This window comes from Globicephala melas, chromosome 2 (assembly GCF_963455315.2).
Source record: "Globicephala melas chromosome 2, mGloMel1.2, whole genome shotgun sequence".
Taxonomy (NCBI): domain Eukaryota; kingdom Metazoa; phylum Chordata; class Mammalia; order Artiodactyla; family Delphinidae; genus Globicephala; species Globicephala melas.
In genome coordinates, this window is record NC_083315.2 from 18,608,658 (window position 1) to 18,631,475 (window position 22,818).

General features: G+C 37.0%; 2 protein-coding genes across 5 annotated transcripts in view; one reads left to right on the top strand and one right to left on the bottom strand.

Annotated features, from left to right (window-relative positions):
• APBB1IP (amyloid beta precursor protein binding family B member 1 interacting protein) overlaps nucleotides 1-1,841 on the top strand; it is a 103,132-nt gene extending 101,291 nt beyond the window's left edge. For both annotated transcript variants that reach the window (XM_030837022.2, XM_060293200.1), the window contains one exon: nucleotides 998-1,841. In XM_030837022.2, the coding sequence (XP_030692882.1) occupies nucleotides 998-1,507 (510 nt within the window). In that variant the 3' untranslated portion in view covers nucleotides 1,508-1,841. The remainder of the gene's footprint in view (nucleotides 1-997) is intronic.
• Nucleotides 1,842-3,965: 2,124 nt separating this feature from the next.
• LOC115850215 (protein adenylyltransferase SelO-like) overlaps nucleotides 3,966-22,818 on the bottom strand; it is a 28,446-nt gene continuing 9,593 nt past the window's right edge. Inside the window, exons 9-19 of one of the 3 annotated variants that reach the window (XM_060293201.2) lie at nucleotides 20,342-20,411; nucleotides 19,516-19,588; nucleotides 17,996-18,079; nucleotides 17,074-17,203; nucleotides 13,903-13,947; nucleotides 13,710-13,791; nucleotides 13,516-13,608; nucleotides 11,536-11,615; nucleotides 10,447-10,490; nucleotides 7,266-7,345; nucleotides 3,967-4,299 (exon numbers count right to left, since the gene is read on the bottom strand). In XM_060293201.2, coding sequence (XP_060149184.1) covers nucleotides 4,177-4,299; nucleotides 7,266-7,345; nucleotides 10,447-10,490; nucleotides 11,536-11,615; nucleotides 13,516-13,608; nucleotides 13,710-13,791; nucleotides 13,903-13,947; nucleotides 17,074-17,203; nucleotides 17,996-18,079; nucleotides 19,516-19,588; nucleotides 20,342-20,411 — 904 coding nt within the window. In that variant the 3' untranslated portion in view covers nucleotides 3,967-4,176. Of the gene's footprint in view, nucleotides 4,300-7,265; nucleotides 7,346-10,442; nucleotides 10,491-11,535; nucleotides 11,616-13,515; nucleotides 13,609-13,709; nucleotides 13,792-13,902; nucleotides 13,948-17,073; nucleotides 17,204-17,995; nucleotides 18,080-19,515; nucleotides 19,589-20,341; nucleotides 20,412-22,818 lie in introns of those variants that run through there. The other 2 variants (XM_060293202.2, XM_070044808.1) reach the window with 2 other exon arrangements.

Here is a 22,818-nt window from a genome sequence, read left to right on the forward strand (position 1 = left end):
GTTAACGTTCTACATATGTCCTCAGGGTGACAGAGAAGAAAACGCATTTTAAAATAATTTCCAAATTGGTGTAACATTCTCCGTAACTTTTTTTTTTTAGTAGAGGAGATTAATGAAGATTCATTTAAATCTATCTAAAAATTATAGCAAAAAGTTATAATTTAGTTATTAGTCCAATTGGTAACGACTTAATTGACTATACAAGTTCCACTGAATATTTCCCATGTATGATTCAAACCAGTCTTAAATGTGTTTCAGTAGTTTTCCACCTCATTCTCCCCTTTCATTTTGTCCATCAGCCAGTGGTGGGAACAGTTAAATCCTGTATTTATCGAGCTTCTTATAATTTTTGAAAACCACAATAGACCATTAAAAGGTGTGTTTCTCTAATATTCTTGTTAGCTTCTCAAATCTGACAATCTCATCTTGCAGTGTACTTTCAGCGATTATTATTTTCATGGTTTTTGTAATGCCAACTGAAGAAAAACATTTTTAAATGCTGAAAGCAATAAAAGGATCCCATAATAGAAATCACTTAACTATGCGTGAACACTAATTCCCAAACTGCCTGTTCAGAATTTAAAAAAAAATACATCACCGGTTAATTTCTTATCATGCTAAGCAGTTGAACTAAATAAAATAAACTCAATCATAAGGGCACTTTGTTAGGGGAAAAAAAAATTTCTAATCTCCAGTGGCAAGAGGTTATTAAGCAAAGAAAGAAATAAAATGAAAGCCTGATAAAATGTAAATTGCAATGATAATTATCACTAAAACAGAGGGATTCAGTTCAGCTGCCTGAAACTCCTGGGGGAAGTGGCATTATATAAATATGAGGTGAGCTAGCTCAGGAACAACCTGGAGTCTCAGGACTGAGGGACTGAGCCTCCCCCTCGGGGGCAGACGCTTCCTAAATCCGGAGACTCACCTGTCCGGGAACTGTCATGTCCACGTGGCCATGTGGTCAAGAATAAATGCTGTTGTCGCTTTGTTGAAGGACAAGAAGTCCGGCCTCGGCAGCCACGACGCCGGAGCGCCCAGGGCCCAGACCCTTCCCATGTCCAGCCTGCCTCCGCCCCCTCCCGTGCGACGGTCCTCGGAAGTCGGCTGCAGCAGCCCAGGGACGCCGCCCAAGGTCAAGGGCACGGCCGCCGGCTTCCCAGCGCCGCCCCACGACCTCCTGCCGCCGCCTCCGCCGCCGCCACCCCTGGAGGACGACGAGCTCCCTCCGCCGCCCCCCGACTTTAGCGACGCGCCCCCGGACTTCGTGCCTCCTCCACCGCCGCCGTCGTTTGCGGGCGACGCGGGGTCCTCGCTGCCGCCGCCCCCGCCCCCGCCCGCCCTCGTCCCCGAAGCCGCGAAGCCAACCCCCGTGGTGGCCAAAAGGCCGCCAGCTCCCCCCAAGAGGCAGGCGAACCCGGGACCACCGGGCGGAGGAGGCGGGGAGCAGGATTTCATGTCGGATCTCATGAAAGCTTTGCAAAAGAAGAGAAGCAACATGTCCTAAGGGAAGCCTAGAAGTATCTTTGGGTGATGGATGTAATCATTGCTAACCTCAATTGCATTTTTGCTACTTTGTTTCCGTGACATCTTGTTCATTTTAGATACAATATTGAAGTATTCAGACTAGAAATGCAAATAGGAAACGTCTCCCTGTTTCTCAAGTACATTCATAATCCTTAACCTAACACAGAATTTAGAATATCTGCCTGAATGTACATATCTTTCCTGTGTATTTCCACTTCAATGGATTTTATCTTCCCTTCCAAGTTAAGTAAAATGATGTTTTATGTTCATTTATTTTATTATGTTATGAAGCATCAAATTAATAAAAGTTTAAATTTTTTTCCTTAAGATGGTATTTCTAGAAATATCAGTATAAATCTAGTGCAATATCAATTCTATTTTATAATATACTTGACCTTTTAAAAATCCTAGGCCTTCTAAAGTCTTGTTGATCTTCGACATATTTTCCATCTCCATCTCAGTGACCTCCAGAACTTTCAGGAAAATCGAAAGAAGAAAAAGAAAAAACCAGGAGAGGTAGAGTGAATTTAGTTTTTTTGAGACTCATTGCTTGATTCATTGGAGTCTTGGACATACCCTAGTTTGGTTTTGGTTTTCTAATGGTTGAATAACATAGTAATTGGGGGAAAAAAATAGTTTTTTAGATAGTTTTTGGATTCTGTTATTATAATGCTATAAGTTGCTATAAATAAAAATTTAGAGACAGGAAAAGGCAATCAAATTATATTCTTCAACCAGGAATGTTTTCCCTCAGATAAATTTAATGCTTAATTTTAACAACCAGTTTATCTTAAGTTCCTATTACCCTTATCTTCTCTTTCTAATTGGCTTCTGAGAGTCCTTTTAGATTTTCTTAGTTTTATTTCCATGGTTCTGTTTTTTTTTTTTAATGTAAAACACCTCAAAATCTTCTTAAAGTGGGTAGAAAATAATAGCTAACGTGTTGGACTTCCTGGGCGGTCCAGTAATTAAGACTCCGCGCTTCCAGTGCAAGGGGCACGGGTTGGGGAACTAAGATCCCACATGCTGGGCGGCACGGCCAAAAATAATAATAATAACTAATGTGTTATTTTCTACTTAAGGAAGATAATTAATCTTATGTTTTAATATTTGGAAAAAAGTGAGCTCTAAATTGACATTTAAAACAACAATGAAAAAGCAAATTCACATTTTAAAACCAAAATATTTAGTAATTAAAACTGGTAAGGTGCACTAAATTTTTCCTAAGCACTGTGGCCCATCACTATGGAAAAGGAGGGCTCAGAGAGTAGGACCTAGGGGACTGGGGAAGGGAAAGAGAGAGATGTGGTTGTTATGGGCTTCACAGATGACCCCCAAAACCATCAATTCAAACATATTCCTAACTTAACAGAGAAGAAATGAGGCCTGAAGATGTGCTTAACCTACATCTCACAGAGCTGGGTCACCGCCTGAGTCTCCTAACTTCTATCCATACTGTACATTTACTTTATGGGGAAAAATGATAAAAATTCAAACATTAAAACGTTTGTGAGTTTTAGCATTAGATAATATATATTTTAGAAAAACTATGGAAAAGAATCAACTGATTTTGTGGTCAAAATATTGATATAATTTTGGTGGACCGAAAGGTTGAATGCACTGTCTCTCTCCATCCCTGCGCCTTTATTACAGGATATAAAAGAAAACATTAGGAAATAGATGGTCCAGATGGTCCTTGCTTTGCAGAGTTCAACATGCACAAGTTTCAGTTACCACAATTTAGTTAAATAACACTGGTCCCCAACATGGTTCGCATTTGCTGCCATGCTATTTTAACTAGTAATTAGTTTTAACTAGTAGTTAGTAATTATGCAAAGTACAAACATTGCTATTAGCTCTTCAACCCACAAATCACTACATAAATAACACATACATATCATGAACAGTGACCAGTCACATCCCTTCTTTCAACACCATTAGGGATTGATCAATTGATCACTGCATATTTGTTATTCAGTTTATGCACAGACAGAAAAGTGTCTTAAGGTGATATGGTATTGTATGTATGTGTCTTAAGTTATTAACGTTTAGAGATACAGAAATATTCATAGATTAAATGAAACTATGTCTGGGAATGTCTTTAAAATACTTGGGGATATATAAATTATACTTCAATTAAAACAATAACTAGGAACAAGGGGGAGGTGTGTAGGGGTGTACATGAAGCAAGATTATCATGCATTGATACTTAGTAAGCTGGTTGAATGGTAAATCAGGTTCATTAAACTATTCTTTTATTTTGGTAAATGAAAATTACTATAACAGACAAAAAAGCTTGAGGAGTACAATTAAATTATATTCTTATTTGATGTGCCCCAAATTGCTGGGTACATGGTATTAGATGAAAACTTACAAATTCATTAAAAGATTGTTATAAGATTTTTTAGTTATTGAGAATAACTCAGGTAGTTATTATTCATTAAATTGATTGATTAAAACAAAAATGACCACAAACGTGTTCCAGAGAATAGGTCCACTTTATTTGGTTAAAAAATGTTTTTATATATAACCATTATTATGAAATGCAGGATTGTCAAGAAAATGTAGGTGGTTATTAAGAATTTGTCAAATAGATTATTCTATGCTGGGTTCGGTGATAGAAGTATCCCTTAATTGATTTTCCCCAAATTAAGATGAGCAGCTAACCCTGAGATCTTTGGCCCAGGAAGGAGTAGGTGAGGAATAGCCTGCTGTCTCAGCTGCAGAATGCTTCTGGAAAGGACGGCGAAGAACTTGCTGGAGGAGATGGACCTGGTAAACAATTTAAAGTAGATAAATATAGATTCTCTTAATCAGGACCCTTATTAATTTTCTAAATTTCTGAAACGACAAGGTAAATTTTAAATGTGCATGAAAATGTTTAAACATTTTATGTTTCATTAAAACTTCAACTATAGCTGTTACGTAAAATTTCTATTATTCCAGAGAAAGTTCCTTAAGTAGTCGTTTTTTGCTGAAACAGGAGAGTGAATATGTACATCATCACAAAGAATACATATATTTCCCGATCATTTCTAAATTCCTTCACAGCATTAAGATAATTATAATTTTCTAAAATATTTATAAAAATAAAAGGATGTCAATGATTTACACTCTTTCCAAATCAAGGGCATGGATTCCAACTCATACTGCTTCATTTGCAATTTTGTCCCACGGTATAAACTGAGGAATCAACAAACACACCTCTTTCAGCAATAATTCTAGGATCAAAATGTATATTCTCATCCAGTTATAAAAATAATTAAGTTGTGGGGATGTAATGTACAGCATGGTGACTATAGTTAATAATACTGTTTGTATATTTGAAAGTTGCTAAGAGAATAGATCTCAAAAGTTCTCATCACAAGAAAAAAAAATTGTAGCTGTGTATGATGACATGTTAACTAGACTCATTGTGGTGAGCATTTCACAAGATATACAAATATCAAATCATTATGTTGGAGACCTGAAATTAACAAAATGTTATATTTCAACTATACCTCCATTTAAAAAGTATATATAATAAATATTATACCTACCTAATCTTACCTACTAGTTTAAAAGCTCCCTGAATAGATTTTTATACTTCTCCACAGCAACTCGCAGAGGGTGAATTCTCAAGAAATGTTTGATGCAGGAATGTAAACACAAGGTGTATGTGTAAAGAGTTATAGGTCTAAAAGTTTAACAAGATCTTTTACTTTTCCTGCATGAGAATTTAACCCTTAGCTAACTTTCTGGATCTGTTCCCCTGGTAACCTGATAAGGTGGTATACGTATGTCCACTGTATCACCATACAACAGGGCTTATGACTGACAAATAGCATTTGTCCTGGGAGAACTGTAAACACCTGATAGAATGTGTTGGACTTTCTTTGGTGTAGGGACTCACGGTATAAGGCAGGTCTATTGTGGGGATGTTGGAAACTATGCCCATGGAGCTGTTAGAAGAGATACTGGTTTCTGTGGAACATGCAGCTTTTCAGCCAGGGCTGCCCCTGCATCTTCCCAGTGTGGATCGTGTCCCCCTGCACCTGAGCTTTACCGCTGTACCTCCCTGCCTGCGTGGATGCTTCAACAACTCCTGCAAAGGAGGAACCTAATGGTGCCCTGCTGGTAAGCTATGTTTCTGTCCTGTATCTTTCTGAATTAAGGGGGGCCAAAAGCAGCCTGTAATAGTCTTATGAATCTGAACGTTTACTTGGACCTAGGAAGACACCTCCCCACCCAAGGTGGGCACTGCATCCTTACTCAAATATAATTTTGAGGGAAGGGAGAAAACAGGGAGGGAACAAAAGAGAGGGAAGGAAGGTGAAACAAGGTAACAAAAACATCTTATTAAACACTGTTTAGTTTCCCCAGCTTAGACTAATTTATCTAAAGATAAATACTGAGTTAGCTTCCTTCTCTTTGTTTTTCCTTAATACCCTAAAAAGATTACACTTAAAAATATTTTATTTTCTAAAATGAAAACCTAGATTTGTCAGGCTAATTAAACTACTGAAATGTAACGTTAATGCAAGTTCCAAATTAGAAATAGCAAGAACAGTTTCTCTGTCGTGCCCACTCTGATCAGTTGGTAGTGACTACACAGCATGCTGAGATGAGAAGGATCCCAAGGCTGTGACCCATTTGAGAGAGAAAGGGGGCCGCGATCATTAATAATGTCTGTTCCAGTGCAGGACAAGAGTGACAGCAAGAGTGCTGGGGGCTCTTCCTCTTCTAAGAAATACACTGTGTGCAATGCATTTTTAAACAATTAACTAGGAAATGTTTGAGGCATAGAAGAAGGTATGCAGAATAATATGACAAATAGCTGTGTATCCTCCACTCAGCTTCAGAAATAAAATGCTTCCAATATGGCTGAAGCCTTGAATATCCTTCCCTAACTCGAATTTCTTCCTTACTGCAAATCAATCACTGTCCAAAGATGCTATCATGTTTATTCATTTTGTTACTTTTATTATATATGCATATACCCCTAAAGACATGATTTTACATGTTTAGATTAAATTGGGGTGGTAACACATTGTATGTATTCCTTTGCCACTTGCTTGTTTTGCCAAACATTATATGTGAAATTCATACAAGCTGATAGGTATAGATCCAGTGCATTCATCTTCCCGGATGTCAAGATTTCATTTCATAGACCCAGGTTGCTAGTGCCATAGATGCCTGGTAGATGCAAAAGCTAATCCCTCTGGAGATATGCACCCTCAAATCGGCGTCACTGGATTTCTGAGGTTGAAATCCAAAATCCCTAAACATAAACAATGACTAGCAGAACCAGACCCTCAGAAGTTCAAATAATGTAGATATGATATCAAATGAATATTTAAAACTTTAAACACATTAAAGAATAAATTTTGAAATACGAGAAAATGATTCACTGATTAAAAAAAAAGAGAGACCAGGTAGTGAGAAGCTGGGAAGCTGGTGCTGGCAAAGGTATGGTTTAGCATATCTGCAAACAAAATCAGGGTGTTTAAAGTATGATACATTTTTTTGCGGTACGCGGGCCTCTCACTGCTGTGGCCTCTCCCGCTGCGGAGCACAGGCTCCGAACGCGCAGGCCCAGCGGCCACGGCTCACGGGCCCAGCCACTCCGCGGCACACGGGATCCTCCCGGACCGGGGCTCGGCAGGCGGACTCTCAACCACTGCACCATCAGGGAAGCCCGTAAAGTATGATACATTTTAAATTAATAAAAATAAGCCCAGAAGAGTCAACCAACTTACCTCTGAAAAATCGTTCCTTTCTGCTTTTTGCACTGCGGATTCCACCATCCAGTTCTTCAGCACGTATCTAGGATTAACAGCTTAAACAGGAGGGGAAAGTTCATCATGGAACAATAATCACTAAGTCGACACAGGCCATGTGAAATTACCACTGAAATGACATAACCTTTAAGAACTTTGCCGGGAGGCTCAAATGAGAAGAATGATTAGCATCAGTCATTCCGATTGTTGATAAACAATATACAGTATTTATCACCTTATGGTACAGGAAAAACAGTTTTTTCGCATCATGAGCAATATTATGTTTTATTTTTCTTTTCAGTGTTTCATCATTAATTTGGTTTTCACCATATTCAGTTCACTAAGCATTTTATAAAGCTGGGAGAAAGTAGAAGATTCATCCTGTAGCCCAAATGAAGGGAGGAAAAAAGTTGCTGCTTTTAACATCTTCAAACACAGAATTCAGGTCTGACTCAGTAGGACTGCTTCACGCTGTTGTTGCCAAGAGCAAATAGGAAAGGTTACATGCAGGCAGAACTCTTTGTAAATTTATATTTTTTTATAGTAACCGTGCATTTTTTCATACTAAAAAGTATTACAGGGACTTCCCTGGTGGCACAATGGATAAGAATCCGCCTGCCAATGCAGAGGACATGGGTTCAATGCCTGGTCTGGGAAGATCCCACATGCCGCGGAGCAACCAAGCCCATGCGCCACAACTACTGAGCCTGCGCTCTAGAGCCTGCGAGCCACAACTACTGAGCCCATGTGCCACAACTACTGAAGCCCGCATGCCTAGAGCCTGTGCTCTGCAACGAGAGAAGCCACCGCAAGAAGCCCACACACTGCAACAAAGAGTAGCCCCTGCTCACCACAACTAGAGAAAGCCTGTGCACAGCAACGAAAAACCAACACAGCCAAAAATAAATAAAATTAAATCTTTAAAAAAAAAGTATTATAATAATGGCACATTCCAGAAATTATGTCTTTATTTGAGATGAAACTTTTCCAAGATAATTTATCAACTAGGTGGAAAGGAGGGATGTTTATCCTCACTGGCCTGAAAGTAATTCTGAGAGGACTCCAGAAATCACTGTTTTGTGATTCTCAACAACATTTTTCTGAGTTACTTGAATGGAGGGAACGTACAAATTCCACTTCGACTTGGTTTTAAAGAGCTGCCAAGACATGACAGATGATCTAAAATACAAGTGCCCTGTGACCCAGTAATTCTACTTCTCTAGGAGTATAGTCTATGGGAACAAATTTAAACATTAAAAAGCATGATTTATATTAAGGAAAACTAGAAACAACTTAAACGCCTATTAATAAGGGACTGGTTAAGTGAAACATTACATACCCTTTCAAAGATATAGTATGCAGTCCTTAAAAATGTTACATTATAAAGAATGAAGTAGTCAGGGGAAATGTTTATTTTTAGTGAAAAATGAAGGATCTAAAATTATACCATAATATGATTACAACTACATTTTCTCCTAATCAATACACACAGAAAAAGAGAGACTAGAAGTGTCAATAAACGCATGGAAAAGTGAATAGCAACTGTGGTTGAGTGATGGGAATCTTTTTATTCTTTCTACAAGTTTGCATCTTCCAAATTGTAAAGAATTCATGCAGAACTCTTTTAAAATAAAAACGCATATACACAATAAATATATATAATCCTTAGACGAAAAGGAAACTGACATGCAAGGGAAATTGTGGAAGCAGTCGACTTAGGCAGAGGGAGAGTGGAGTCACCCAATTAAAAGTTTAACAAACTTCACCAACACTTTATAGAAACCTGGCAACGAAATACTGTTAAAATATGCTGGGACTTGTAGCTGCAAGCAGAAGTACTTTGGATCAAATTATGTGTTGATATATACAAACTACCTGAAATCAGAAAATTGTAGATCTGTTCATAGGATTCTTTGAGGTTATCTAATTCAGTACATTTTTTTTATCTCGTCTGGAACTTTTTCCCATTTCTCATTGTGGAAATTAATTTTTCCTTTCCTTGAGAGTACACTGTTCAGCATTTATTATTTCTCTAAAATAATTCAAAGCTTCAGCCTTGAATTCACTAAATGTCTTTCATCTTACCATCTCATCCATCCTGTCATAACCAAACAAATCCAAATCCTAAAGACAGCCACGACATTTTCTTCTCTCAATTTCTTTTTTCTCTTAATTGCTGATATAGTCCATATTGGGCTGGCCTATAAATTCTGTATGATTGCACCAGTGAGCATAAGTAGCTGGCAGCTAAATCCATGCTAAGCCCCAAAGACTGATTACTCACTTCCTTGTAAAAACTCAGCTTGCTTTTATTTCTACAATAGTGTCCTGAGTCAAGAAGCAGTCTCATCCTCTAACTTAACATGGAATATTAGCATCATTCTTATTTCATCAAATGATCAGCCGCCCTGATGACACACACTAGCTCTCCACACCAGTCCTAAGTAAGGTAAGAGTACTCCAGGACTTGAGTACTTCTGTCTTAACTTCTTTGATCTTCTTAGAACCCATGTTGCAAAAAGGACTAACTTCCTTTTTTTTTCTTCTCCAAGCCAAGTGTAAAGTCACATGGTAAACTGAAAGCAGTATATAAAGGTGATTTATTTTTAGCACTACCATTTACTAGGTGTATATTATGGCCCAGGCACTGTAACAAGATAACTTACATATACTATTACACATCGTTACAACATCCCTGCAAAATATGCCCATTTTATAATAGCTAAGGGCCTTGAAAATTGGAAAGTTAAATATCTTTCATATTATACAGCAAAAAAGTGGCAAGATGAGGTTCATCTGTCAGATTGCAAAACTCACGTTCTTTCCACCGTAAACCACACCACCTTCCTTGTCTCTCCACCATCTTTTAAGGCCATATTATTTTAACATCAATATGCAAACTTATTGAAAGCAGGGCTATCATAATCAAGTTAAAAGTCATCTGAAATTAGAAAGGTTCATATATGACACTTCAACTCAACTAAAATACACTCATCTAGAGTTTTTGTAGTTAAAAACAAAACAACAAATCCAATTCCCTCAAGTAATTACTTCCAGTTTTCCAGGTTTTGAAAACTGGGAGTAATTACTTCCAGTAATTACTTCCTGTTGCTTTTATGTAATAATCCTTCAAGCTGAAAAAATCGAAAGGATTACCTACTTGTCATTCTTTTTCTTCTTTCAGAATCTGAATCATTCATGTTACTAAAAATGAACAGAACAAAGAACAGAATTAATCACTGTCTCCCCAAATCATACCGTTTTTCCAAAAGGGTGAGAATTATTTCACAAGACAAATATTGAAAAACAAATTTTAAATCACATTGAATCAGTGTCTGAAAGGAAGACAGAAAATCCTGTTTGATTAAACAATATATAAAATACTACCTTATTTCGTTATTTTAGATAATACCAAAATTTTTATTTTTACCAATTAAAAAAATACTTTTGTCTAAAAAAATATCTAAACTTGGGCTTCCCTGGTGGCACAGTGGTTGAGAGTCCGCCTGCCGATGCAGGGGACACGGGTTCGTGCCCCGGTCTGGGAGGATCCCACATGCCGCGGAGCGGCTGGGCCCATGAGCCGTGGCCGCTGAGCCTGCGTGTCCAGAGCCTGTGGTCCGCAACGGGAGAGGCCACAACAGTGAGAGGCCCGCGTACAGGAAAAAAAAAAAAAAAAAAAAAAATCGAAACTCTCTGGCACCTCTCTTTCCTTATCTTAAAACATAGTTTTCTGAAAATAATTTAACTTGTTCTTCATTACTCAGGGTCATCTTTATGAATAGCCCTCAGCTGCCATTAAACTGTGACAGGCTATTTGCTCCTGTGCGTCCTGTGGTTGTCCTGGCTCTCCCTTCAGCCACCACTACCTACAATTTCTTTACTCTTTCACATTTGTTGCTTCCGATTCATTGTGACAGTTAACGAAGCAAAGTAACTTCTGACGATTGTATGAGATGTGACAATCTACAGACACTGGATGAAAGCCTGGGGAGCTGTCTCTCCAGAGCTTCAAGGCTTGGGAGACTTGGGCTCAGGACACAGGGGAATGGCATTATCAAAGCTGAGGTGGACAGAAGGGTGCTCTCTGCGTGGGTGAGATGTTACCAGACACTCCTCAGCCAGAGCAGACTTCCCGGGAATAAAAAGGAAATGTTGAAAAATGGAAAGGAAGTGAGGAATCTGATGGGTTGACGATGCTAAAGTAATATATTACATGCTTTCTCAAGAAGTGATTAGGTTACCTTACCTCTTCAGTCTCAAAAGGTACTGGGACACCCAGGCAGGAAAGAGTTTGTGCTTTGAGATCATTTTCAGTGCCCAGAATTGCTAGAAGAAAATACAGTAATAGACTGCTTATTAATATTTGTTCACTTTATTTTAACTTCCTGTCCCTTAAATTATGTATTTAACAATAATTTATAACATCCAGATTTCTCTTAAGGTTCTCTATTTCAAGTAGAAGTAGTACTAAAAAGGAATAATGTTTTCCTTTTCTTTATATAACTTTCAACTCAAATTCTAATTCATGGAGATACATGTAATGGCATGATTTAAGAGAAATAAAAAATATACATAGTTCTTATAAATAGACATTACATGTGAATATTTACATTATCAAAACCCTTCCTTTAAATAGGGAAAACTCACGTAATATATAATTTACTTAAAAAATTTAATTTGTAACTGTTTTATTTAGTTATCAATTCATTTAACGTATATTTATGGAATGTCAACTGTGTGCTAGGAACTATGTTAGTTGGGAAGGATAAAAAAATTAATAAGACATAATTACTGCTTTTAAAAAGGAAAGTGTGTAAACAAATAAGTCAGTGCCATTTTAGAAGTGGTACAGAAATATACATAAAGGCTAAGGGAACACGAATAAGCTATTAGCTCTAGTTAAGAGTTAGGGAGTTAAAAAGATCTGAAATTCAGAAGACACAGAAATTAACTATTAAAATGATTAAAAGTGTAATGATCTCTCTCAAATTTTCCCAACACTCAGTAATTTAAATATTAACATCTGTCAAGAACTCGTTCAAATCATTTTAACATTACTTTGTCTCAGTTAATGTTAAATCTCACATTAAACGATAATTAGTTCTGATAGTTCATTAATAATTTTTAAATTATATCAGAGATGCTTATTGGTTAACATTTTGCTGGATTTCTTGCTGAATAGGTAGACATTCTTTTATTCAAATCACTCCTAAAAATGTAATTTATGGCAATTACATACCTGTGAGAACTGTACACAAATAGTTTTTATATATAAATAATTTTTTTAGTTAACACACAAGTCATGAAATATAATGAAGAAATTGAAATTTTAAAAAATATGCCTAGATTTTCATCTGAAAAATAATAAAAACAATGCAATATAAAAGACTTACACCTTATAAACAGAGCTATATTTCTAAAAATCTATAATAAGTGGGAGTCTTCTGGTTAATACCCATATTATTCCATAAATGTAGCAGATTAGTATTGAAAAAACAAGGCAACACCTTTCTTAAAACTGAATTAAGAAGAACCATTTTGGTAACAGCTTGGCAGTTTCTTAAAAAATTAAACATAAATTTGCTAGACAATCCAGCAATTCCACTCCTAGTATCTACCCAAGAGAAATGAAAATATGTTCACACAAAAACCGGTACATGAATGTTCACAGTAGTATTTATTCACAATAGCCAAAAAGTGGGAATGACCCAAATGTCTGTCAACTAGTAACTGGATAAACAAAATGTGGTCCATCCATACAAGGGAGTAATAAAGTAATAAAGAGGAAATAATAATATTTTAAGACGTACTTAAAAGATCTTAAAAATAATAAAGAGGAAAGAACCACCGATACAGGTTACAACATGGGTGAACCTCAAAAATATGCTAAGCGAAGAAGCCAGACACAAAAGACCACATACCATATGACTCCATTTACAGGGAGGTCTAGAAAGGGCAAAGAGACAGAAGGTAGACTAGTAGTTGCTTGGGGATGGAAGTAGTAAAAAGGGATTGACTGCAAATGGGCCAAAAAGGATCTTTTCAGAGTGATGGAATTGTTCTAAAATTGAATTGTGGCAATAACTGCACAAATCTGTAAGTTATTTAAAAATCATTGACTTGTACACTTAAAATGAGTAGAATTTTAGGGTATGTAAATTATGCCTCAACAAATCTGTTAAAGAAAACTGAGTTAAGAAAAAAGCCAAAAGTCACAAATTGATACCTGAGGAATGCTGAGCTCCTGTAACTGGCTTTGAGTGATCTCACTGAGCTGCCGAAATGTCATTGTAAAGTCAGCTTCTGTCTTTTCCATGAGCTAATGAAAATACTTACATTTAGCAACCTCAATTCTTGAAGAATATATGGAATAGTCATTCAAATGTTAATCAGGAAAAAGAGATAAAATGATAAACTCACATGTAAGAGAAATGCAATTAAATCATCATCACCCTTGCTTTTTCCAAGTAATCCCAATTTGGCTTTGAACAATTCTCTAAATCTAAAAGGAGAAATGTCAATTTGATTTGTTGTTAAATTTCTCACTGTTTAAGAATTGCCCTCAAACCAAGCAGGATGCTCTAATATGTGTTAAAACAAACAAACAACAAACCTTGTATCATAAAGAATGGGATACCCCTCAAGAATCTGAGCAGCACTGAGGGAGAAAAAAGATAGCACCGTTAAACCTTGCTTAAATGTTAACATTCTTGAATTACATTTTACATGAACAAAGTGAACCTTCTCATACATTAAATAGCATTCGATTACATACTACTGATTCTGATTTAGTGATTTAATTGTATGTCATACCTTAGAGAAAGTTGTCAATATAAATTTACTGTCTCAAAGATTTGGATACAGTACAGGTCAAATCAGGTAACTCCTGAAATATGACTATATACAATTAGCTTATAGGATAAATGTTAATATGTCTTTATAATACCAAAAGAGTTATATAAATGGCTTTTTTTGGTGTATTTTATTTTAAATTTATTTATTTTTGGCTGCATTGGGTCTTCGTTGCTGCAAACCAGCTTTCTTTAGTTGTGACAGGCGGGGGCTACTCTACGTTGCAGTGCGCAGGCTTTTCATTGCGGTGGCTTATCTATTGCGGAGCATAGGCTCTAGGCGCGTGAGCTTCAGTAGTTGTGGCATGTGGGCTCTAGAGCGCAGGCTCAGTATTTGTGGCACACGGGCTTAGTTGCTTCACAGCATGTAGGATCTTCCCAGACCAGGGCTCAAACCCATGTCCCCTGCATTGGCAGGCGGATTCTTAACCACTGCGCTACCAGGGAAGCCCTGGCGTATTTTAAAAATTATCTTAGACCCAAAATAATGCATTACAGATACTTCACCCAATACAATAACATTTTATTTGCCTGAATGTATGAAAATAGTGAAATACTTCATAAAAATTTAAAAATTAAAGTTATTAACTTTAAACCCATTTTTAAACAAATTGTCTATTTCTTAACATTCTTAATGTATTTTAAATTATACAGATGCTCAACACACTCTGAAGCTCCACTCCCCTGACCTTTCTGACCTTATCTCCTATGACTCTTCCCCTTGCTTATTCTGCTACAGCTACCCTGGCCTTCATGCTGTTCCTTAAACACCCACACACACTCCTGCCTCAGGACCTTTGCACAGGCTATTCCCTTGCCTATAGCACTCTTCCCCCACATATCTCTGTGGCTGCTCCTGTTACTCCTTCAAGCCTCTGCTCAAATCCAGCCCCTGACAAGGCGTGTGAGCTGCAGTAGTGCCCAACCCTATACCAGCCCTCTGGGTGTAAACACTGCTGCTTCTCTTCTGCCTTCCAGATCTTGGCGATTTCTCCTGTGGCCAACCCAACCCGTGACCAAACAGGGAAGGGCATTTTTCGACCAGTTTAGCTAAGTTGATACAGTATAAGGCCACTACATGTATATGGCTATATGATTAAGTCCTGGCCAGGGCGAAATAAGGGAAGTGATGTGTATAAATTCTGAAATGTGTCCTTCAGTATTGAGGACTTGCCTCTTTGCTTCTCCATGCTCCTACCTAGAATATGGATGTGATAGATGGTCCCATCTCAGACCATGAGGGCCACAGACAATGGATGGTGGCATAGAAAGCTAAAAGCAGTCTGGGACTCAGACAACTGAGTCCCCATACCAGCCCTGAATTACCAACATGAATTACCATACTTTTATGTGAGGGAAAAATACATGTCCTTGTTCAAGCCACTATTATTTGGGATTTCTGTTACAAGCAACTGAGTCCATACTTTATCTAATACCCTACATCTCAATCAGAGTAAAATGAAAATATTAATGGTTACGTAAGATTTCAGAAAGTATATGACCTATATACTCCATGTGAGTCAAATACTTAAGAAAGTAATCAAGGCAGAGGCTTCAAGATGGAATTTAAAAAAATAATAAAAACAATGTTAGTAAGCAGTAAAATGACTAGAAATGCAGGGAGGGGGGTGGAAGAGAGATACTTCAAGGGAAAACCTACTAACAGTCTGAAATTCAAAATATTAAACTATCTTAGCAAAATGTAGCAGTTGGGTAATTAGAGGTAAAACAAAAGCATTCTAAAGGTCTCATTGGGATGGAGGGAAAAACAATGGGCAAATAGGAGCTTAGTGAGGGAAAATATTTGGAAACTTGTTCTCATATAACAGTAGAGAAAGTGGCAGAAAAACAAGATAACTGTGAGGGGTGGGGGATGCAGTAGTTTCCAAATCAAAGTTGGGGGTTGGAGAGGAATGGATAAGCTCCTCAAATCATAAAAAGGTAAGGAGAATGGGGGGAAACTAACATGTAAAATAAAACACAATGTAAGACAGAAGGAATAAAATAAATCAATTATTATAATAGATGTGAAAAGCCCACATACGTCTATTAAATCAGAAACCATCACATTGAGTTAAAACCTGGCTATGTTTTGTTTACTTTTATAAGAAACATACTTTAAAACCATGTGATAAAGATAAAAAAAATAAAGTGAGATTCAAGGCAAATACAACAAAAGTAAGCATGAATATTAATATCAGATAAGTTGAAATTGAGAGCTAAAAGTATTAATCAGGATAAAGGGGGTCACTGTATTAGGATAAAAGGCACATTTTCTGAAGGAAATACAAGAAAAAAATCAGTATGTACCAATAATGGCATATTGCACAAATTCAAAACAATTAGAAAAAATTGCTTGCTAAAAATACAATTAAAGTGGGAGATTTTAATACACATCTTTTATGAATCAAACTTATCTAATAGATAAAAAAATAAACAGAATCATAAAAGACTTGAATAATATACTCAATACATTCAATCTGATATATTAAAACGTTTGTGCACATTTTTTATATGATCATGAAATATGTACAAAAATTTATTATGTTGGACCATAAAGAAACTGTAACACATTTTGACTAGATTTTACCAAACACGTTCTTTGATCATAAAAATATGAACAAAATAAGCCCAACTACTTAGAAATTCAGAAACACTGTGATAAATAACCCTTGGATCAAAGAAGAAATAAACCATGATTTCACAGCACCTAAAAAGCAATAAATAGGAAAAGACTTTATCCTGATAACTATGGAAAAAAGTCAAAATGGTACCCCCCCAAAAAATAGATATACACACATATATATAGTTTGAAAGCCTTTGTTATTAAAGATTAAATAGTATGGTTTTAAAAATGTTTCTTGCTTTTCAAAACATCATTATACAAATATATTTTCACACAGATTTAATTAGTAGATTTCGGATTTACTCACAGTTGCTTTTGCCTAGGATCCAGTAATGGGTTTAGAGCTTGTAACAACTTGTTTAAATTAAACATTCCAATATTAGCCTGATTTCCTATTTTATATCTTCTTTCATCATCAGATGTGTTTGGTACAAAATCTGTTTAGAGCAAAAATACTATTGCTTTACAGTGGGGATAATTATAATAGTTTCTTCATTTTTTAAAAAATTATTTACTTATTTATTTATTTGGCCGTGCCACGTGGCATACAGGATCTTAGTTCCCTGACCAGGGAGTAAACCCATGCCTCTTGCAGTGGAAGCGCAGAGTTTTAACCACTGGACCGGCAGGGAAGTCCCTCTTTCTTCATTTTTAAGTTTAAACTTAATAAATTTATATATATTAGATAAAAATCTTTCTGACATTAAACGTTTAACTTCAAAGTAATGTAAATACTTAATACCCATGCACATGAAAATCTTTTAAAATATGATTATTTGCCTAATAGAGGAATACATTTCTAACCTACAAGGATTTCCAGGTTATCACACACGTACTTCAAACTCCAACTTGACAGCATGTCCCCCACAAAGCCTGCTCTGATCCTTTTACAGATTAGTAAAGCGGGAGGTTAAGTTACTCATCCAAGGGCACAGATTAAGGATCAGATGCCAGAACTCAGACCCGTGTCTGTCTGACAACGCATTCCCTTCCTCCCCTCATGTCATCTTCTCTAATATGTCATTTTTTGAGGGCAGAGACCACAAAGGACTCAATACTGTATCCCTGTGGCACCTGGAAGATTGAGTAGCACATAAAATGACCGTTTTATGAATGAACCCAATTCTTTCTACCACCCCACTACTGAGTTAGCTATAATGGTTTATCTAAAATAAACCAGTGATAATTTTCTTAGTGAAATAAGGAATATACATATAAATCATACATACCTGGATTATAGGCCTCCATAAAACCAAATGGACCATAGTCAATTGTAATGGATAACAAACTGAAGTTATCAGTATTACAAACACCTAAAACAACAACAAAAGATGCCCAAAACATGACAATAAAATAATAAAGCATTTTTAACTGTATAAAATTTTATACAGAATAGGAAAGGTCATGAAAATGCATTTGTTTTGGAAATGAAACAATTATCAATTGAAAGTTTAACTGGTGAAGTCAAGTAGCTTAATATATATTAAAACTGTATTTTAAAATTAAATTTAGCCTTTCGTTGTATACTTCCTCCACAACCAAAGATGTCAAATACTACAGGAACAAAAGGCCCAAGAAATGAAAGCTCCTCTCATCTATCCTGAATTTCTAGCATTTATTTAAAAATATATGTTATTTGGAATGGAATTGAGACTACTAAAGAAACATTAATTAATTTTCAAAGGTTGTGAGAGGGGGAAAAGGTAAAAATATGGATATGTACCCCATAACAATCCTTAGCTGCAGACCACCAGCAGTGTGTGGGGAGGGAGTGTGACCTCCTAGGTCGGGGAGCGGGTCATGGATGGGGGCGGAGCGTGAGGCAGGAGAGAGGCAGGGAATGCATACACCAGCCCAATATAGGATAGCAGGGCATGGTGGCAACAGTGTCCAGTGTAGACAGTTTCAACCTTTTTTAGAGCAGGATGACCCTGCTTATCAAAATGTTCAGTGCATATATAGACTCGAATCCAGCCAGTCCACTTTCAGGAGTTTATCCTCAGAAACTCACCTTCGAGAATGTAAAGATATAAATGCATGGGGGTCACTGCTGCACAGTTCATAACAGCAAAACCTCTGAAACACCCCCCTGCTCACCACCCTACCCACCAAAGTGAGACCCAGCGAGGATGTAATTAAAGCAGATTTCAAGAAGTTTTACAATGTGGGATCCCCCTTTGGCATTTATCTAGAGACCTTAGTACATATGTGACTTGCTTTTATTTTAAGACAGTTATTCTTAGTTCAGGCAGATATTAGTTCAGGCTTCAGACACACACAAGCCAGCCCTACTGTTTTTGTAGGGGATATATGAATACCATCAAAAAAAAGTCTAGAAGAATTGAGATAAAATGGTTAATAATGATTCTCCTGGAGAACAGAACTCACATGTACTTCTGTATATTTTAAATTCTTTACCATAAGCATGTAGTGCTTTTATGATTAATGGTTTTTTAAAAAGCTTTTAAAAGACCTAATATAATATATACTCACAAGGTTAAAAAGCTTTACAGGTAACAATATCAACGGGTCGAGTACGCTTATTCTATTTTGTGTATCTGTTCCGTTCAAAATCATTTTAAACATGAGAAAGTTGTTTCTCTCTTGCTAAAAATAAATTCATATATTATAAATGTTATTCCTGCTCATTGGCAGGAATATTTTGAAATACACAAAAAAGAAGTCTTCTGCTTCAACAAATTAATTCTACTTTCTCATCAGAAGCATGAAATGTCAGTAGATAACTTACCATGAGCAAAACCAACAGACATCCACAAGGCAATAAGCTGTGCCGTCTCAGACACCACAGTAGAAAAAAAATCCTAAAATGAAATTTAGAAAATTTTCAAATTTTTCAGTAACATATGTTCTTTTAGGATCTTCTGATTTCCAACATGAAAACGTGTTCTCAAAGGTGGGCCAAAAGATGACTCAAGAGATGGAAAGTAGTGCGTGTAAGAAAACAACGGAAGAACATAGAGTTATTGATCCAGAAATAATATATACAAGGCTCAGGCATAGTGTTATGACCAGGTTTTCTTCATGTACAATAAGAAAAGGAAAAACATTAGAATTCAGCACAGGGAGTTAAATGTAAGCAAAATGCGTTATTAAATTTTGAAATGAGTCACTAAGAAAAATAAAGGAATTTCCTTCTCTGTGGCTGTTAAAAGAAAGAAAAAGTTAATGAAGATCAAAAACTTTCCACAAGAATAGAAAATCACATTTGCCTATTATGTATGTATTTATTTTAGAACTACTACTATAGAAATACCTATATATCCAACATGTGAGAAAACAATGTATGTGACCAAGTTACAAATGCTGCTCAAAAAGTAATGTAGTCAGGATGTAGTCGCACCTGTTCTCTTTTTCTAGCTACCTTTCAAACAGAACAACTTCCTTATCTATGTCTTGTTTACAAGGTGGTTCATCGTCTCTTTCTTTAACAAAATGTTCAAAATGCTCTACATTTCCTTTTTTAACTTTAGATTTTTAAGTGCTAAGTTGTAACCACTAAGGTGGCCGGCCAATGATAGAAAACAGAGTATTGTCTTTTCTTTTAAAAAACTTACCAAATATCTGTTAGGTTCCTTGGCATCTACTGAGGGGAAGTGTTCCTGTATGATGAAGTCTAATAACATCCTAGAGATAAAGGGGAGATAGCATCAGTGTTCCTCAGAATACAGTAGTGAGTATCCAGTAATCTCAATCCACTCCTGACATTCATGAATTCATTAGATGCATGCTTAGAATTTTAAAAAGTAAAAGAAGGGCTTCCCTGGTGGCACAGTGGTTGAGAGTCCGCCTGCCGATTCAGGGGACACGGGTTCATGCCCCGGTCCGGGAAGATCCCACATGCCGCGGAGCGGCTGGGCCCGTGAGCCGTGGCTGCTGAGCCTGCGCTCCGCAACGGGGGAGGCCACAACAGTGAGAGGCCCGCGTACCGCAAAAAAGAAAAAAAAAAAAAAGTTAAATAAGATTTTACTCCCAAAATAGCCATAGAGAAATATTTCCTCAATACCAATCACAACTGGAAATATGTTTCTAAGATCATATTAGATGCCATCTTATTATGTTACAAATTCAGATTAATTCAATAAACATCCATTGAGAACCTCCAAGTGCTAGGAAAAAGAATGACAGACCCAAACCCAGACATTAAAGAGCACACAGTCTATTAGGGGAGAAGAACATCTGAAGAAATAATGACATTACCGTATAATACATGCAATAATAGAAATATATAAAAAGTATAAAGGTAACAGAGCAGAGAATGATTATTTATGTGTGGAAGGTCATGTAAGGTTTCACAAATAAGATGTCAAAAAAATTGGCCAAGGTTTGAAGTTAAAATATTTAAGTTGTATATGTATCCTATGTTTAATTCCCTGTTTTAACTGACTAATGAGTTGAGTAACTATTGATACTATTGCATTGGATAAGAGAGAATCCTGAAAATAACTGGGGGTTGTAGATATGACTTAGGAATTATTAAAGTCCAGTAGGAGTGAGTTTGTTTAGAGTGGATTAGAGAATTGTTTCAGGCACTTGGGAAACAAAAAGGAATACATACATAGTCATGTTAGCCAGTCCAGTCATTTTAAGGATAAAGTGCTCACCAATATACATCAAATGTCATAGAGATAAGTGAAATATAACTGAACTATGACCACCAGATAGAACAATTTCAGTGACATAGTGAATCTGAGCAGAAGTGACCCAAAAAAAACAAATGAGAAGTGAAAATGCCCAGTGAGAGGAGACCTCTCTCTCAACAAGCTGGGATGACCCTGAGTTCAGTAAACATTTGCTAAAAAGACTCAGAGGACGGTCATGACAATGGTGATGACTTCTCTGCTCTGCGCGTTCACTTCCCTTTCCCCATTCTCTCCGTGGACCAGGTATCTGGATTTACTAAGCTGATACCTACAATGTAGGATTCATATTCCAAATGATTCTGGTTTGTCTAAGAGAATTTTTTTCTTATATATTCTAATGGCTTTTTAGAACTGTATGCTCTTAACAAATGGAAACAGAATTCCTCTTAAAGGAGTAAATATTTTTAAAAATTTATTTATTTATTTTTGGCTGCATTGAGACTTTGTTGCTGAGCGCCGGTTTTCTCTAGTTGCAGTGAGCGGGGGCTGCTCTTTGTTGTGGTGTGCAGGCTTCTCACTGCGGTGGCTTCTCTTGTTGCGGAGCATGGGCTCTAGGCATGTGGGCCTCAGCAGTTGTGGTACGCAGGCTCAGTAGTTGTGACTCGCAGGCTCTAGAGCACAGGCTCAGTAGTTGTGGCGCACAGGCTTAGCTGCTCTGCGGCATGTGGCATCTTCCTGGACCAGGGTTCAAACCCATGTCCCCTGCATTGGCTGGTGGATTCTTAACCACTGCGCCACCAGGGAAGTCGGGAGTAAATGTTTTTGTTTGAAGAAACGTCCTGCTAAGTTGGTTTGAGGAAGACAAACTTTGTGAGTGCAGATTCCACAGGCACCAAGGCATCAGAGTTTGATGGAAGATATACTGCATGACACAAGGGGAAGAGCTTTTGCTCTTTTGAAGGAACCATTCATCTGTCTTCCCTGAAGAAATCTCCAGTAAGGTTTGTTCTTAAGTGCTTTGTGCAATTTCAGTCTGTTCTTTGTTTGCTATTGTCCTGTTGAAGGGACTGAGCTTCATGTCTGGGTCAACCCAGGATGAAACAGGCATCACACACATGTCAAAACCAGGGTCCAGGAAAGAAGACATATGAGACAGAGGACGCATCCTGGGAATCCCAGAACTTGGAAGGGAATTGCAGAATTGGGCAGTTTGAGTCACTTCCACCCAGGTGTCTGGGTAGCACAGAGGCCCTCAGTTCCACCTGGGTTGCACACTAGATAAAAGCATTCCTTGAGAAAAGGGTCTACTGGGTCTAAACCCTTGTTTTTCAGCCTCATAGAAACCCACACGATATTAGGCACACAGCAAGTGTTGAAAATATCTATTAATTGAAAGTTTGGGTTTTACTTACAAGAAAACCAAAAATATTTTAACTTCACAGCACATAAAT